Below are 15,313 nucleotides of genomic sequence, written 5' to 3'. Positions count from 1 at the left end.
TCAATGATCAGACTAGGAGCGAGACTACCTGATTTCGACTCATTCACAGGTAACATCTGAAAACAAACTAGGCAAGAGGGACATGGCAAGGTAGAGAGGTCACAGCCTGCACTCAGACCTGAGCTAGACCTCAGTCTCAGTCCCTGACATCAGGTGTCCGAGGGAACATCAGGAGTAGAGGGAGTGGAAACGGAGCCGGAGCGGAGCAGGGAGGACTGAAGCTGCTTCCTCCACTGCTCTAGCAGCATGACAGGATTACCTCTTTATCTCAGCAATGAAATTTATTAAAACCTGGAGGTTTTGTTTTTCTAAAAGAAAATTAAATTGCTCCCCTCGAAGAAAAGGAATTTTTATCTCAGATCTGACAACCTACCATCTCCCAAAGATTTGTATAAGTCTCGTTTTTAATTCCCTCTGCACTGATTCAACATTGATTTATATATTGTATTCAACTTCTCACTGACCTGACATTTGATTCAACGTAGTATCATAAACTCTGAAGTTAAAATGGTTAATATGTAAGATAATAATACAAAAACTGTAAACACTGAGCATCAAACATGAACGTAAGATAAACTGTGTGATTGGCCCCCAGCTGTACCCAAATCACTGTCACAATGTAATTCTCCTTTACTAACAGCATTGCCATAGAAGCACACCAATCTTCTCATAAAGAAATTTGGATTGTAACAGGATTTATTTTAGTATATTCAATTTGGCTCATAATTTAAGATATTTACATAAACATGTATTTATATAAAAGATATAGGGTCAGGTATGGTGAATCATGCCTGAAATCTGAGCACTCTGGGAGGGTGAGGCGGGTGGATAGCTTGAGCATATGAGTTCCAGACCAGCCTGAGCAAAAGTGAGACCCATCTCTACTAAAAATAAAAAAATTGAAGCAAGGCTTGAGCCAAAGAGTTGGAAGGTGCTGTGAGCTATGACGCCATGGCACTCTACTGGGTGACAGCCTGCGACTGTCTCAAAAAAAAAAAAAAAAAAAAAAAAAAAAGATGTAAAATTATAGGCTATAAAACTAAATGTTGAAGACAAACAACTATAGAGGGGAGTTAGTTTCTTGTCTTTAAAAGAAAAATCAATATTCCGAGGGCGGTACAGTGACTCTGTCTCTACAAAAAGAAAATCAATATTTAAAGTCTTCTGTTGCAATAGCTGTCAATTTTATGAATATTATTTGATAATATACATCTCTCAAATTTGACTTATTATATTTCGGTGTTAAAAAAATTACTGTTTTAATGATCATCACTTTCTAAAACAATTACTAGACCACTCCTGCCAATTATAAACATGCAGAAAATTATATATACCATTTTCTGGAGAAAGCTTGTCATAAGCATCTTCATAAATATAATTTCTTCTTATTGTAACATTAATTCCATCCAGAAATGGACCATCTCCTTGAACTTCTTGCTTATCTGCATAAATCAACTTCTGAAAAATCTAAAAATTAGGGAAAGTTGTAAAGTTATTTTAAAAAAATAGACTTTATTAGCCAGGTGTTGTGGCAGGTGCCTGTAGTCCCAGCTACTCAGGAGGCTAAGGCAAGGATATCGCTTGGGCCCAAGAATTTGAGGTTGCTGTGAACGAGGATGTCATGGCCCTCTACACAAGGTGACAGCTTAAGACTCTGTCTCAAAAAGAAAAAAACAGACTTTATATTATAAGCAACCAAAAGGAAAAACTAGTAAATAAATCTTAACTTTGGCATATCTTTAATCCCTGAAATTTTAATAGTCAAAGCATTACATCTCGATTTATCAATAAATGTATAATTTGTATCATATTTAAGTATTTCTTTTCTTTTTTGAGACAGAGTTTCACTATGTCACCCTCGGTAGGGTGCCGTGGCATCACAGCTCACAGCAACCTCTAACTCCTGGGCTTAAACGATTCTCTTGCCTCAGCCTCCAAGTAGCTGGGACTACAGGCACCCACCACAACACCCAGCTATTTTTTTGTTGTTGTAGTTGTCATTGCTGCTTAGCTGGCTTGGGCTGGGCTTGAGCCCGCCAGCCTCGGTACATGTGGCTGGTGCCATAATCCCTGTGCTATGGGCGCTGAGCCATTAAGTATTTCTTTCTTTTTTTTTTTTTTTTTGTAGAGACAGAGTCTCACTTTATGGCCCTTGGTACAGTGCCGTGGCCTCACACAGCTCACAGCAACCTCCAACTCCTGGGCTTAAGCAATTCTCTTGCCTCAGCCTCCTGAGTAGCTGGGACTACAGGCCATTAAGTATTTAATACTCACTCCCATTTTACAATAAATTTCAAAATCCCATCCTATAGTAAAGTTACATTTATAAATCCTTTATAAAAACTTAGGTGGCTGAGGGAAGACAGAAGAAAAGCTGTGTAAAGTCGTATACAAGTAACAGAAGGAATATCTCCATGACAAAATTATTGTGACATTAATTCATCCAGAAGTGGACCATGTCATTGAACACCTGATGTTAATAATCCAGTAGAGGGAGCCCAGGGATTATGTGACACCACGTGTGATTGTTAATGACAAACACTAACTGTTTCAGAAGAAACTTTTCTTTTGCTCACCCTGTAAAGAGATTGAGAGACTAAAACTCTTGGGCTTAAGTGATTCTCTTGCCTCAGTCTCCCAAGTAGCTGAGACTACAGTTGTCTGTCACCATGCCCGGCTATTTTTTGGTTGTAGCTGTCGTTGTCTGGCAGGCCTGGCCTGGATTTGAACCTGCCAGCTCTGGTGTTCGTGGCTGGCGCCCTAGCTGCTGAGCTGGTCCATTTTTTTTTTTTTTTTTAAAGTAGTGTATGTGATAAGTAACTTTAACATGAATGCAGTGCAGTAGCTCATGCCTATAATCCTAGCAACTCTGGGAGGCTGAGGTGGGAGGATTGCTTGAGCTCAGGAGCCCAGCACTGGCCAGTAGTCCCAGCCACTCAGGAGGCTAAGGCAGGAGGATCGCTTGAACCCAGGGGTTTGAGGTTGCTGTGAACCAGGGTGAGGCCACAACACTCCAGCCTGGGCGAGAGAGAGAGAGAGATTTTGTCTCAGGAAAAATAAAACAAAAACTTTCAACCCAGTTATAATTAAGGAAATATTTTCAGTTGTACAAAGAAGTACCATTGTTTTACAAATCATTGTTAGCTATTAAAATGGAATGAGAAAAATATAAATTATATAACCAGCAAAGCACTAGGCATCTCCTGTGATATTTTTGGTTGATGTGTTCATTTTTTAACACTAACACAATAAAAAACCTTAAAGTGATAAATAACCATATAGTGAGTTAGTCAATAAAGAAACAAACTGTGTACCTTTACTCGCTCCTCAAATGGAACCACAAAAGGCAACTCTGTTAGGATGGCGAGCTGTCTTTCCTCAGATACCGACAGTGGTGGGGACTCCAAACCCACTGTAATACATTTAAAAAACTTAATTAGTTCATTGGTACTTTCCATTCCACTGCTAGTCATTAAGGTCAACATTTATAAAATCATTCTTAAGACTACTAAAATAACCTATCAACTTCCAATCCCATGAACATGCCCTCTTCAGCCCAACATAAAATCTTTCAACCACGTGACTGGTCCCAGCACAGTGCAAGATTGGGAAAGAAGTCCCCAGTGGCTGCCCTTATATATATCTTGATCCAATAGTAAAGATTTCCTAATCAAGTACCAAGTTACCTCTCCAGATGCCTAGCAAACCGTAAGTTCACACCTGGCACAGCTAGTGAAGCTCAAGTGTAGCCAAGTCTTGACAGTAGAAAGGGCCCCCATCCCCATCTGTGATTCTTTTCCTCCTAGTGCACTGACGATCTTTCTCCCAGGCCAATGGTCAGCATACCAGACAGTGCCTTAGAGAGAGGGCTATGTGCACACAGTGGGCCAGTACCTCATTAATAAATGCATGTGCTATTGCATTCCAACAGCAAGAAAGAGGCAGGTGGCACAAGAAATCAATACTTGGCTTTTGCAAACTCATTTCAAGGAAGGGGAAAAACCTTGAAGATTTTTATGTTTATTAAATGACTCCTGTAAGATTCCCTTCTATACTCTGTATATAAGTAAAACATATAAAACGTATTCTATTGAAACCTATGGTATATTTACCCCCCAAATATGAGTAGATTTATTAAGAGCCTACTGACTGACAGGCACAGCACCAGTTGGAATTTTTATTTCTTTTGGGACAGTGTCTCACTTTGTCTCCCTCACCAGATAGAATACCGTGGTGTCACAGCTCACAGCAACCTCAAACTCTTGGGCTCAAGTGATTCTCTTGCCTTAGTCTCCCAAGTAGCTGCCATCGTTGGAAAAAATAACATCAAAACAAATACTATAAGACAACAATTCATGTTTAAAGAATATTTGGGTGCAAACCTTTGAGAACACAGGATATTTTAAACCTCAAAATTTGTTCCATGAGACAAAACCAGAAGGTATAACTTGGTGGCAAAAAAACAAACAGAACATGGTACATATGGTGATGGTTATTCTAGTAAATAAAACAAAATGTTCCACATGTTGATCTGGATTCAAATAACAAAGTATTTGTTTATTCCCACAAATCTTTACTGTCTTGCAAAGAAAAACAAAACAAAACCTCCTGGTATTTCATTAAATTTTAGAAAACAAAAATGACATCTTGTAACAATTCTAACAAAACAGGAAAGTACAAAAGTCAATAGAAACTGTTGATAAACTAATTCTGATCAAAATATGAAGCATCTATAAAACATTAAGCAAATTGACATAAGATTCTAATATTTGATGTCCAAGTTTTTTCCTAAAATCTAACAGTAAATACCAGCCTCACAGATTCCAGCAAAGATTCGTCAACTATGGTATAAAAAAAACAGGAAAATTGGGCGGCGCCTGTGGCTCAGTCAGTAAGGCGCCGGCCCCATATACCGAGGGTGGCGGGTTCAAACGCAGCCCTGGCCAAACTGCAACCAAAAAATAGCTGGGCATTGTGGCGGGCGCCTGTAGTCCCAGCTACTCGGGAGGCTGAGGCAAGAGAAATGCTTAAGCCCAGGAGTTGGAGTTTGCTGTGAGCTGTGTGAGGCCACGGCACTCTACCGAGGGCCATTAAGTGAGACTCTGTCTCTACAAAAAAAAAACAAAAAAAAAAAAACCAGGAAAATTTCCAAAACACACAAAGATTACCAAATACTCAGTCATGAGAGACTCAACTCTAGCAGACCCTCTCCTCCGACCCCAGAAACGAGAAGCAATAAGAACCAAGAACAAAAGGCATCCCACTCGCACACAATCAGACTGAAATTCGTAAGTTATAAACACCTATGAACTTTAAGAACATATGACATCCTGCATATCTCACCTGAGCAAGAGCTAACAAGCTAATATTAAGAAGAGAAAAGTAATCCACTATATTAAGTGAAGGTATCTTAGATATCACACCAAAAGTACCGCTCACATAAGAAAATTATGAAGAAATGAGATTCTATCAAAATTAAAAACTTCTGCTCTTCAAAAGACACTGCTATGAAAAGAAAAAGATAAGCCACAGTCTAGGAGAAAATATTTGTAAATCACATGTCTGATAAAGGAAGTATATCCAAAATATATTAAAAACTCTCAAAATTTGATAATTAAAAAGTACGCAAGGCTCAGTGCCTGTGGCGCCGGCCACATACACCTGAGCTGGTGGGTTACAATCCAGCCTGGGCCTGCCAAACAACGACGACAGTCACAACGAAAAAATAGTTGTGGCAGGCACCTGCAGTCCCAGCTACTTGGGAGGCAGAGGCAGGAGAATCGCTTGAGCCCAGGAGTTGGAGGTTGCTGTGAGCTGTGATGCCACACACTCTGCTCTACCCAGGGAGACAGTTTGAGGCTCTGTCTCAAAAAAAAAAAAAAAAGTACGTGAAAAGATAACATCATTAGTCAGCTTGGGAAAACAAATCAAAATTACAATAAGGCATTGTTGCATGTCTTTTAAAATGGCTAAAATAAGGGTGGGTGAAGTGGCTCACACCTGTAATCCCAGCACTCTGGGAGGCCAAGGTGGGTGGATTGCTTGAGCTCAGGAGTTCGAGATCAGCCTGAGCAAGAGCGTCTGAGAAAATAGCCAGAGTTATGGCAGGAGCCTGTATGTCCTAGATACTTAGGAGGCTAAGACAAGATGATCACTTGAGCCCAGGAGTTTCAGGTTGCTGTGAGCTGTGATATCACAGCACTCTACCAAGGGTGACAAAGTAAGACTCATGAAAAAAGAAAAAAGGCTAAAATAACTTTTTTAAAAAAATGACAATTCCGGCTCAGCACCTGTAGCTCAGCAGCTAGGGTTTCAGCCACATACCCTGGAGCTGGCAGGTTCAAATCCAGTCCAGGAATGCCAAACAACAACTACAACCAAAAAGTAGCTGGGCGCTGTGGCAGATGCCTGTAGTCCCAGCTACCAGGGAGGCTGAGGCAAGAGAATCGCTTAATCCCAAGAGTTTGAGGTTGCTGTGAGCTATGACACTATGGCGTGCTACCCAGGGTGACAGCTTAAGACTCAGTCTCAAAAAAAAAAAAAAAAAAAAAAGGAAAATGACAATTCCAACTATTTGCTAGGATATGGAACACTTGTTCACTGTTGGCATGAACACAAAATAAAACAGCCACTTTGGAAAACATTTGTGCAGTTCCTTATAACGCACACTTGCCAAATGACTCAGGATTCTTACTCCCACATATTTATCCAAATGAGACAAAAGGTATATTCACACACAAAAACCTGTCCATGGATGTTTATAGATGTTGCTAATAATTATCAGAGACTAAAACATAACCAAACGTCCCTCAGGTGGTGAACGGACTGCCAAGCTGTGGCACCAGCCATACAACAGAGTAACGCCGAGCAGTGAGAGGGAACCAGCCCCCGGCTCAGGCGGCATCGCAGATCTCAGATGCATCATGCTGAGTGAAAACAGCCAGACACACAAAGCCATGTACCACATAAGTTCACTTAAAGACAGTCTGCAAAAAGGAAAGTGAAGGTACCCACACAAATCAGTGCAGTCAGGAGCTGGAGCTAGGGAAGGGCTGGCCACCATGGAGCTCAAGGTAATTTTGAGGGTGATAGAACTATTCTACATGGTTGGTCCTGGGGAGGGGGGAGTTATACGACTGGATATTACTTAAAAAAAAAAATCATACAACTATACACTAAAAAAGTGTAAATTCTACAGCATGAAAATCATTCCTCAATACACCGTGTCTAGAAAACTCACCATCCAGGGTCGACTGCAGCGGGCCTATCCTTCCCATGCGGCGGAACCTCCACGCGTGTCTGGACGCCGGCACGTAGAGCTGAGTGACCTGCAGGGAAGCCTGGCTCAGCACTTGCTCTGTTCACATCTGAACAGAATCAGCGCTTCCCATTTATTTCTGGTGAGCTGGACCCCTCTTGATCATGTTCTTTTCATGCCCTCTCTTATGCCAGCTGAACTTTCAAACTTTTGCAGTTTACTTTTTCAAATACAGTTGAAGGAAATTTCTGATTGTGTTAATCAGGTATAGAATCTAGACATGGTAATTCAACATAGTATCATTACTTCATGAAGCCAAACATATCACACTTTTAATTTTTATTTGTTGACTTATTTTAGAGTCAGGGTCTTGCTCTGTCACTCACACTTTTAATTTTTATTTGTTGACTTATTTCAGAGTCAGGGTCTTGCTCTGTCACTCACACTTCTAATTTTTATTTGTTGACTTATTTTAGAGTCAGGGTCTTGCTCTGTCACCCAGGCTAGAGAGCAACGGCAATGGCACCGTCACAGCTCACAGAATTTGCAACCTCAAATTCCCGGGCTCAAGCAACCCTTTCACCTGGGTCCAAAGCGCTGAGACTACAGGTGTCAGCCAGTTTGCCCAATCCCTTGCAATATTTTTTTTTTTCATTTTGAGACAGAGTCATACTATGTCGCCCTCAGTGCAGTGCTGTGGCGTCACAGCTCACAGCAACCTCGAACTCTTGGGCTTAACGATTCTCTTGCCTCAGCCTCCCAAGTAGTTGGGACTATAGGTGCCCAACACAACACCTGGCTATTTCTGTGTTGCAGTTGTCACTGTTGTTTAGCAGGCCTGGGTTCAAACCCACCAGCCTGGGTCTTTGTGGCTGGTGCCCTAAACACTGAGCCCCCTTGCAATATTTAATGAAGAAATAGGAACTTTTGTTAATGTAAAATGTCCCATAATCTGGATTTATATCCTCATGGTGTTGTTAAACATGCACCTCTAACTCCTCCGCTTTCTAGGTGGCCGGGAGCTCACACTCAGGAGGTGCTGCTTGTGCTCAGCACTGCCGAGACGGAAGCCACACCTAGTGTGGGTGTGTGCACTGTGCTCCGGGTTGGGAATGAGACAAAGAACTTGAGCCAAAACATAAAACAACTGAGTCCCGAAACAAGCTGTTGGGTCTAGCTGCTATTTTCCCATAACAAGGCATTCTGGAGTAAGGCAGAAATGAGCACCAGACCCTCATCCCGGGGGATGCTCCCACACGGTCCAGACCGCAGGCCCAGTGCACACACCACATGACAGCAGCACTGCCCAAGGTCCTGCAGAATGGGGTGATTCCAGCTTCGTGTATTAATCAGCTGGAATTCTACAAGAAAGATCACACATCCCCAACCACCTGGGGAACGGCAGGCTAAATAGCTCATCATTTCTGCAAAATGAAGTGACTCCTTTGTAGCCTATAAAAATGACCAACAAAGTGGTCTGTTTAGTATCATCATTACATCACAGATTTAAGCACTTCTGATGACTGGGTCATTTAAGGTCAGATTTCCCACCAGAAATTTGGCCACGCAGCCCCCACAACCTTCCTGGGCTCCCTCACTCTCTAGTGGACAGGACTGCACACCCATCCTGTAGGGTCTCCCCCAGGCCTACCAACGACCCTGCCAAGGGATTGTGCTCCTGTCTACCTAGGCTGTTCACTGCCATACCACTGGCCATGGTTGCTAGACCTTGTCAGTGGCCAAGAGTTAGAAGCTGTATACTTAAAGATAGAACATCTGGGCCAAGTGCACTGGCTCACCCCTACAGTCCTAGCACTCTGGGAGGCTAAAGTAGGTGGATTGCTTGAACTCAGGAGTTTGAGATGACCCTGAGAAGAGCAAGACCTGTCTCTAAAAATAGCCTGGCTGTTGTGGTGGGTGCCTGAACTTCCAGCTACTTGAGAGTCTAAAGCAGGAGAATTTTACTTGAGCCCAAGAGTTTGAGGTTGCCGTGAGCTGTGATGCCAGGGCACTGTACCAAGGGCAACAACGTGAGACTTCATCTCAAAAAAAAAAAGATAAAACAGCTCATGAGGACATAGTGATGCCTATAAAATTGTTCTAAATACTCATGTTTTCTCTTCATTAATATTTCTGTAACCTGCTTTTTTCTATACCCTTTTATTTCCTCTCCCACCCCCTCAAGATTCTGAAATGAATATATTATACATTCATGACTTTTCTGAAGAACAAAAATGAAAACACTTGATGTCCTCTGTCAATATTACTTAAAATTTTCTCTAATATTATATTATTGCATCTGTTTTAGATGTAGATCTTAGTAATATTCACATTTGTCTCTGCTCCTTTAGAATCTTAAGGAGATCTATTTCAAGTACTGAACACATATTTATCACTAATATCAACAAAAGCAACATCTTTTTCTTTTCTTTTTTTCGTTTTTTAGAGACAGAGTCTTACTTTGTCACCCTGGATAGAGTGCTGTAGCATCACAGCTCACAGCAACCTCCAGAAGCTGGGCTTAGGCAATTCTCTTGCCTCAGCCTCCAGAGTAGCTGGGACTACAGGCGCCCACCACAACACCCGGCTATTTTTTCGTTGCAGTTTGGCCTGGGGACAGGTTCAAACCTGCCACCCTCAGTATATGGGGCCAGCGCCCTACCCACTAAGGCACAGGCGCCGCCTGCAAATCTTTTTCAATCTCAACCAATAATCATTAGGCCCCAACACGTGTAATTTGAGGTTAACAGGGAAAACCGGTATTAAAAACAAACTCAGAATGCACATCTAAGTCAATGATATTACTAACTCCCATTATAGCAGCGGTTCTCAACCTTCCTAATACCACCACACTTTAATACAGTTCCTGTGGGTCGCGACCCACAGGTTGAGAACCACTGCATTACAGTACCTAAGAGTTACCAATTAAGGTTAACCATTACTATTTAATTATATGATAAGTAATAAAATAGTTTTAAAGGACTTATTTTTCTCCTCAGAAAGACACAAGCTGAAAATAATTTTTTAAGGTGATTTTAATAAAAAAATCATTAAGATGTTTCATTAACACCTTATCTGCTTTAATATCTTCTTGTTCTGACAGCCAGTGATTTGGAGGACAAAAATTTCTCCTCGTGTCTCTGGACTTCAACATTTTCACTAGATTGGTGATAACCTGAAGAGAAAGAACAGGTCCGCGTCAGTCACAAAAGGTCAGAGCAGCACAGGGACACAGGAGTCATGTCAGGCTACAAGCCACCAAACCAGTAATAAAAAACGTTGTTTCCTCCCATCGTAAGAATCTGTACAAAGCAATTATCTGCAGGGAAATAAGTATAGAACATTGAACACATAAGACGCACATGTGAATTTTTTTAATTACAAGGGAATGGTGAGTAAGTTCTGAAACACAAATTTGGAAATGGATTAGCTTAGCTCATTTGAGCTACAACTAAAAACATCTCCATGTGGTGCAATTCTGTAAAACTTTCGTTAAGTTAAAATAGCATGTGTTATTTTTTTGAGAAACACTGTACCAAGGGCACTGGAAGAAAAGCTGTCACTGTCACACCTTCCCAAAATATGCCCCATACCAATTTCAGTATTTCCCTTCACTAAGCCTCTTGAGTTAAGTCTACTTTCGACTTCGCAGCCCCATGCCACAAAAATGTAGGCTGAGCTCCTTGGTGAAGCTTCCCAGAACAGTCCGGTAGACAGAAATTGTCAACACATTATCATAGCTTAGTCTTTTATATTTATTTTTTTCCAAATGAGCAACGGTTCCTCCTGGCTCCTTCAAACCAAATCTAACTAATTATCAGGGAACCTAATACGTACTCAGTGACCGACTGGGGATCAATAATTACTTGCCAATTTTCTAATAAATGATTAAAGAGATCTAATAGCACTATTTTAAAAAAAGTGCTCAAGTTTTATATGTACACACTGCATCTAATTAATAATACATTAGAATTATCAGAATAGTAATAAAATTAGAACAACTGTTGACTGGCTCAGCCTCAGTCAATCCAGTGGGAATTCAATTAAATTTTGTAACTGAGATCAAATGTTATAAAAACCTACCCAAAGTGAATTCTCGCCATCTGAATGACCTACCTATGGACAGAAAAGGGATTGTTTTCTGTCCATAAGCATATGACCACACTAATAAAATGACGTCTGTAAAAGCCCCTGAGATCTGAATACAGCTTTGTAATTGGTGGATATTTCTCCATCAAGTTTTCTAGGAGCCTTTATCAAAACTGAGATAAGCTCTTTTCTGTGGCGCCTGGGAGGCGTTCAGATACTTCAGGATGAAGCTGAATATCTCCTTCCCAGCCACTGGCTGCCAGAAACTCATTGAAGTGGACAATGAACGCAAACTTCGTACTTTCTATGAGAAGCGAATGGCCACAGAAGTTGCTGCTGACGCACTGGGTGAAGAATGGAAGGGTTATGTGGTCCGAATCAGTGGTGGAAATGACAAGCAAGGTTTCCCCATGAAGCAGGGTGTCTTGACCCATGGCCGTGTCCGCCTGCTGCTGAGTAAGGGGCATTCCTGTTATAGACCAAGGAGAACTGGAGAAAGGAAGCGCAAATCTGTTCAGGGTTGCATTGTGGATGCCAATCTGAGTGTTCTCAACTTGGTTATTGTAAAAAAAGGAGAGAAGGATATCCCTGGACTGACTGACACTACTGTACCTCGGCGTCTGGGGCCTAAAAGAGCTAGCAGAATCCGCAAACTTTTCAATCTGTCTAAAGAAGATGATGTTCGCCAATATGTTGTGAGAAAGCCCTTAAACAAAGAAGGTAAGAAACCTAGGACCAAAGCACCCAAGATTCAGCGTCTTGTAACTCCACGTGTCTTACAACATAAACGCCGGCGCATTGCTCTGAAGAAACAGCATACTAAGAAAAATAAGGAAGAGGCTGCAGAATATGCTAAACTTTTGGCCAAGAGAATGAAGGAGGCCAAAGAAAAGCGCCAGGAACAGATTGCCAAGAGACGCAGGCTGTCCTCTCTGAGAGCATCCACTTCTAAGTCTGAATCCAGTCAAAAATAAGGATTGTTTTTGAGTAACAAATAAATGAGTTCTTATCTTTAAAAAAAAACAAAAAAAAAAAACTGAGATAAGATGTTATAAAAACCAGCCCAAAGTGAATTCTAACAGGCAGGTTAGGCCCGGGACTCTTGGCCTCTGTGCTAGGCCAGAACCCCGGAGCTTTATGAAATGCCCATAGTGCCCAGAAGTCAGTCCAGCTCACCTCATTGAGGCAGAGCCAGGTGACAGCTGTTCCCAGCTGCTCCCACTTGATTCTGACTTGCGAGCCATGGTGGGCCCGATGGAAAGTAAAGGCAAATAGCAAACAAGAAAATCTTAGGGCAGTGCCTGTGGCTCAGTGAGTAGGGCGCCAGCCCCATATACTGAGGGTGGTGGGTTCGAACCCAGCCCCAGCCAAACTGCAACAAAAAAACAGCCAGGTGTTGTGACAGGCGCCTGTAGTCCCAGCTGCTCGGGAGGCTGAGGCAAGAGAATCAGGTAAGCCCAAGAGCTGGAGGTTGCTGTGAGCTGTGATGCCATGGCACCCTACCGAGGGATGACAAAGTGAGACTCAGTCTCTAAAAAAAAAAAAAAAGAAAAGAAAGTCTTCAAAAAACTGGCCATATCTGGCTCAGTAAACAAGTTCTAGTAGGCTGCAAGTTATGAATATACCAGATTATATTTATTTGATGTGTTAACTCTTATCTCACATATCATGTTCTTCCACACTAGATCAAAACTTTATCTGAAATAAATGCTCAGAAGCTAATATATTTAATACCTAAAAATACACTCAACTGTTACACACACTCTGTCATGTACCATTTGAATTATAAATAGGTGATACTTGTAAGCAGGCTTCCCTCAACCTCCATATTTAGAAGATCAAACGTACAACTGCATAGAAGTGTAGAAACTCCTTATAAAAATCCCACTTGACAACCCCCCAAATTGAAGGTTATATAATAAATTCACAGGCACCGTTTTCATCACAAGACCACAGTGCGTTAGAGTTCACTGGCTCTGATGATTGCAGGAAAATCACACTTAACTACCCTTGTGAAAATATTATTATTACATGATTGCAAGAGGGAATTTACCTAACAATTGTAATCAGTGTAACCTGGCTTATTGTACCCTCAATGAATCCCCAACAATAAAAAAAAAAAGAAAAGAAAAAAGAAAATATTATTATTATTTTTTTTTTTTTCAGTTTTTGGCCAGGGCTGGGCTGGAACCTGCCACCTCCGGCATATGGGGCTGGCGCCCTACCCCCTTGAGCCACAGGCTCAGCCCTATTATCATTATTATTTGAGACAGACTCTCACTTTGTTACCCTTGGTAGAATGTCCTGGCGTCATAGCTCACAGCAACCTCAAACTCTTAGGCTCAAGTGATTGTCTTGCCTCAGTCTCCTGAGTAGCTGGGACTATAGGCAGAACGCCCAGCTGTTTTTAGAGATGGGGTCTTGCTCTGGCTCAAGCTGGTCTCAAACCTGTGAGCTCAGGCAATCCACTCACCTCACTCAGCTTCCCAGAGTGTAAGGATTACAGGCGTGAGCCACCGCACCCAGTGAAATATTCTTAATTATTACCTGTATTATCACTTCATAAGACAACATAATATTATCATATAATAAATTTATACATAAATTAGATGACTTTAGGCTATTAATGCTTTTATGACATATCTGAATGGAGATGACTGATATTTGGATATAGTATTGCAACCAAAAAAGTTAGTATATATAGTCCAAGTTGTGAAAAGCAATTGTTAACATCATAATATAAAAGTCTTTATGTAAAATCTGACCAGTAAAACAAACCAGTTTAGTCAATGCCTTAAAAGCTCAATACAAAGGATATAATTCAATGGTATTTAAATGTGGTAATTGTGTAACCTGGTAAACATTATCAAAACACAATTTTTTAAAAATCTGACTTGATATGGAAAAAAAAACTGACTTGATAATGAAGAATATATAAAAATGACATACGAGAAAAACTGGTAATGCACCATCTCTCGGGAAATGTCCGTTTTCCTGAAGCTGTGGTTTACCAGCTGGGATCTGAACCGCTGTGTCAGCAGCACCGACTCTTGGGTTTGTTCTTTCTCAGTGACATTAGCTGAGTGTCAGCTCCTCACCACACAGGGTCAACAAGGGCCCAGTCTTAATTCATTCACGACCCCCATGAGGTCCTGAAACGCCTGGTTTGGACCGCTCCTGTCAGAAGGTAGCCAGCTTTTACAGCTTACTTATCACTTGTTAAAAATTGGTATGTTTTGTAAGCCAACAGTATTTTCCACTACCACATGTTTAAAAACTCTACAAAATGGGGCAGTGCCTGTGGCTCAGTGAGTAGGGCACCGGCCCCATATGCCGAGGGTGGCGGGTTCAAATCCAGCCCCAGCCAAACTGCAACAAAAAAATAGCCGGGTGTTGTGGTGGGCGCCTGTAGTCCCAGCTGCTCGGGAGACTGAGGCAAGAGAATCGCGTAAGCCCAAGAGTTGGAGGTTGCTGTTAGCCGTGTGACGCCACGGCACTCTACCCGAGGGTGGTACAGTGAGACTCTGTCTCTACCAAAAAAAAAAAAAAAAAAACTCTACAAAATGTACTACTCAAAGTATCCATTTTAACTACCAGTCAAAAAGCAAAAGCAAAAATATTCAACCCTATAGCAGATGACATGGAGCCTCACAGCACGGACTCCAGGAGCAGGTGCTGCTCGGCCAACGGGGGCCAACGGCACAGTATAGGACAGCAAGTCAGGGTCACAGGGAAGGCACTACTGTTGTGTTAAATTTTTACTTTCAGGGTTTTTTCAAACTGAAAAATACAAATTAACCCCCCAAGAATGTGAAAATCACTGAAGTACAGACCCTTCTCCCGTGGACACCAGGCAGAAGATGTGGCAGCCTTCCTCATTTCCCTGCTGCACCGCTGAGCAGCTCCTGCTAAGTCTGACAGCTGCACACAAAGACATATCAAAATAGGATTCCCTAACTCCTCAAA

At 41.7% G+C, this 15,313-nt stretch overlaps 2 protein-coding genes across 3 annotated transcripts in view; one reads left to right on the top strand and one right to left on the bottom strand.

The window, feature by feature from the left end:
* The window catches only part of UBE3C (ubiquitin protein ligase E3C), a 129,816-nt gene that overhangs the window by 53,649 nt on the left and 60,854 nt on the right, over nt 1-15,313 (bottom strand). For both annotated transcript variants that reach the window (XM_053608439.1, XM_053608440.1), the window contains exons 14-17: nt 10,329-10,433; nt 7,241-7,328; nt 3,315-3,412; nt 1,335-1,467 (exon numbers count right to left, since the gene is read on the bottom strand). In XM_053608439.1, coding sequence (XP_053464414.1) covers nt 1,335-1,467; nt 3,315-3,412; nt 7,241-7,328; nt 10,329-10,433 — 424 coding nt within the window. The remainder of the gene's footprint in view (nt 1-1,334; nt 1,468-3,314; nt 3,413-7,240; nt 7,329-10,328; nt 10,434-15,313) is intronic.
* Nucleotides 11,536-12,353, top strand: LOC128598158 (40S ribosomal protein S6-like). Its single transcript, XM_053608441.1, has one exon. The coding sequence runs from the start codon at nt 11,572-11,574 to the stop codon at nt 12,319-12,321; it is 750 nt and encodes a 249-aa protein (XP_053464416.1). The 5' UTR covers nt 11,536-11,571; the 3' UTR covers nt 12,322-12,353.

Source organism: Nycticebus coucang, chromosome 11 (genome assembly GCF_027406575.1).
Source record: "Nycticebus coucang isolate mNycCou1 chromosome 11, mNycCou1.pri, whole genome shotgun sequence".
NCBI classification, from domain to species: domain Eukaryota; kingdom Metazoa; phylum Chordata; class Mammalia; order Primates; family Lorisidae; genus Nycticebus; species Nycticebus coucang.
Note: the sequence above shows the minus strand (reverse complement) of the source record. Positions and strands in the feature narration are given on the sequence as shown.

What these genes read in the sequence shown, in the direction of transcription:
- LOC128598158 (XM_053608441.1), top strand. Translation starts at nt 11,572, where the DNA reads ATGAAGCTGAATATCTCCTTCCCAGCCACTGGCTGCCAGAAACTCATT.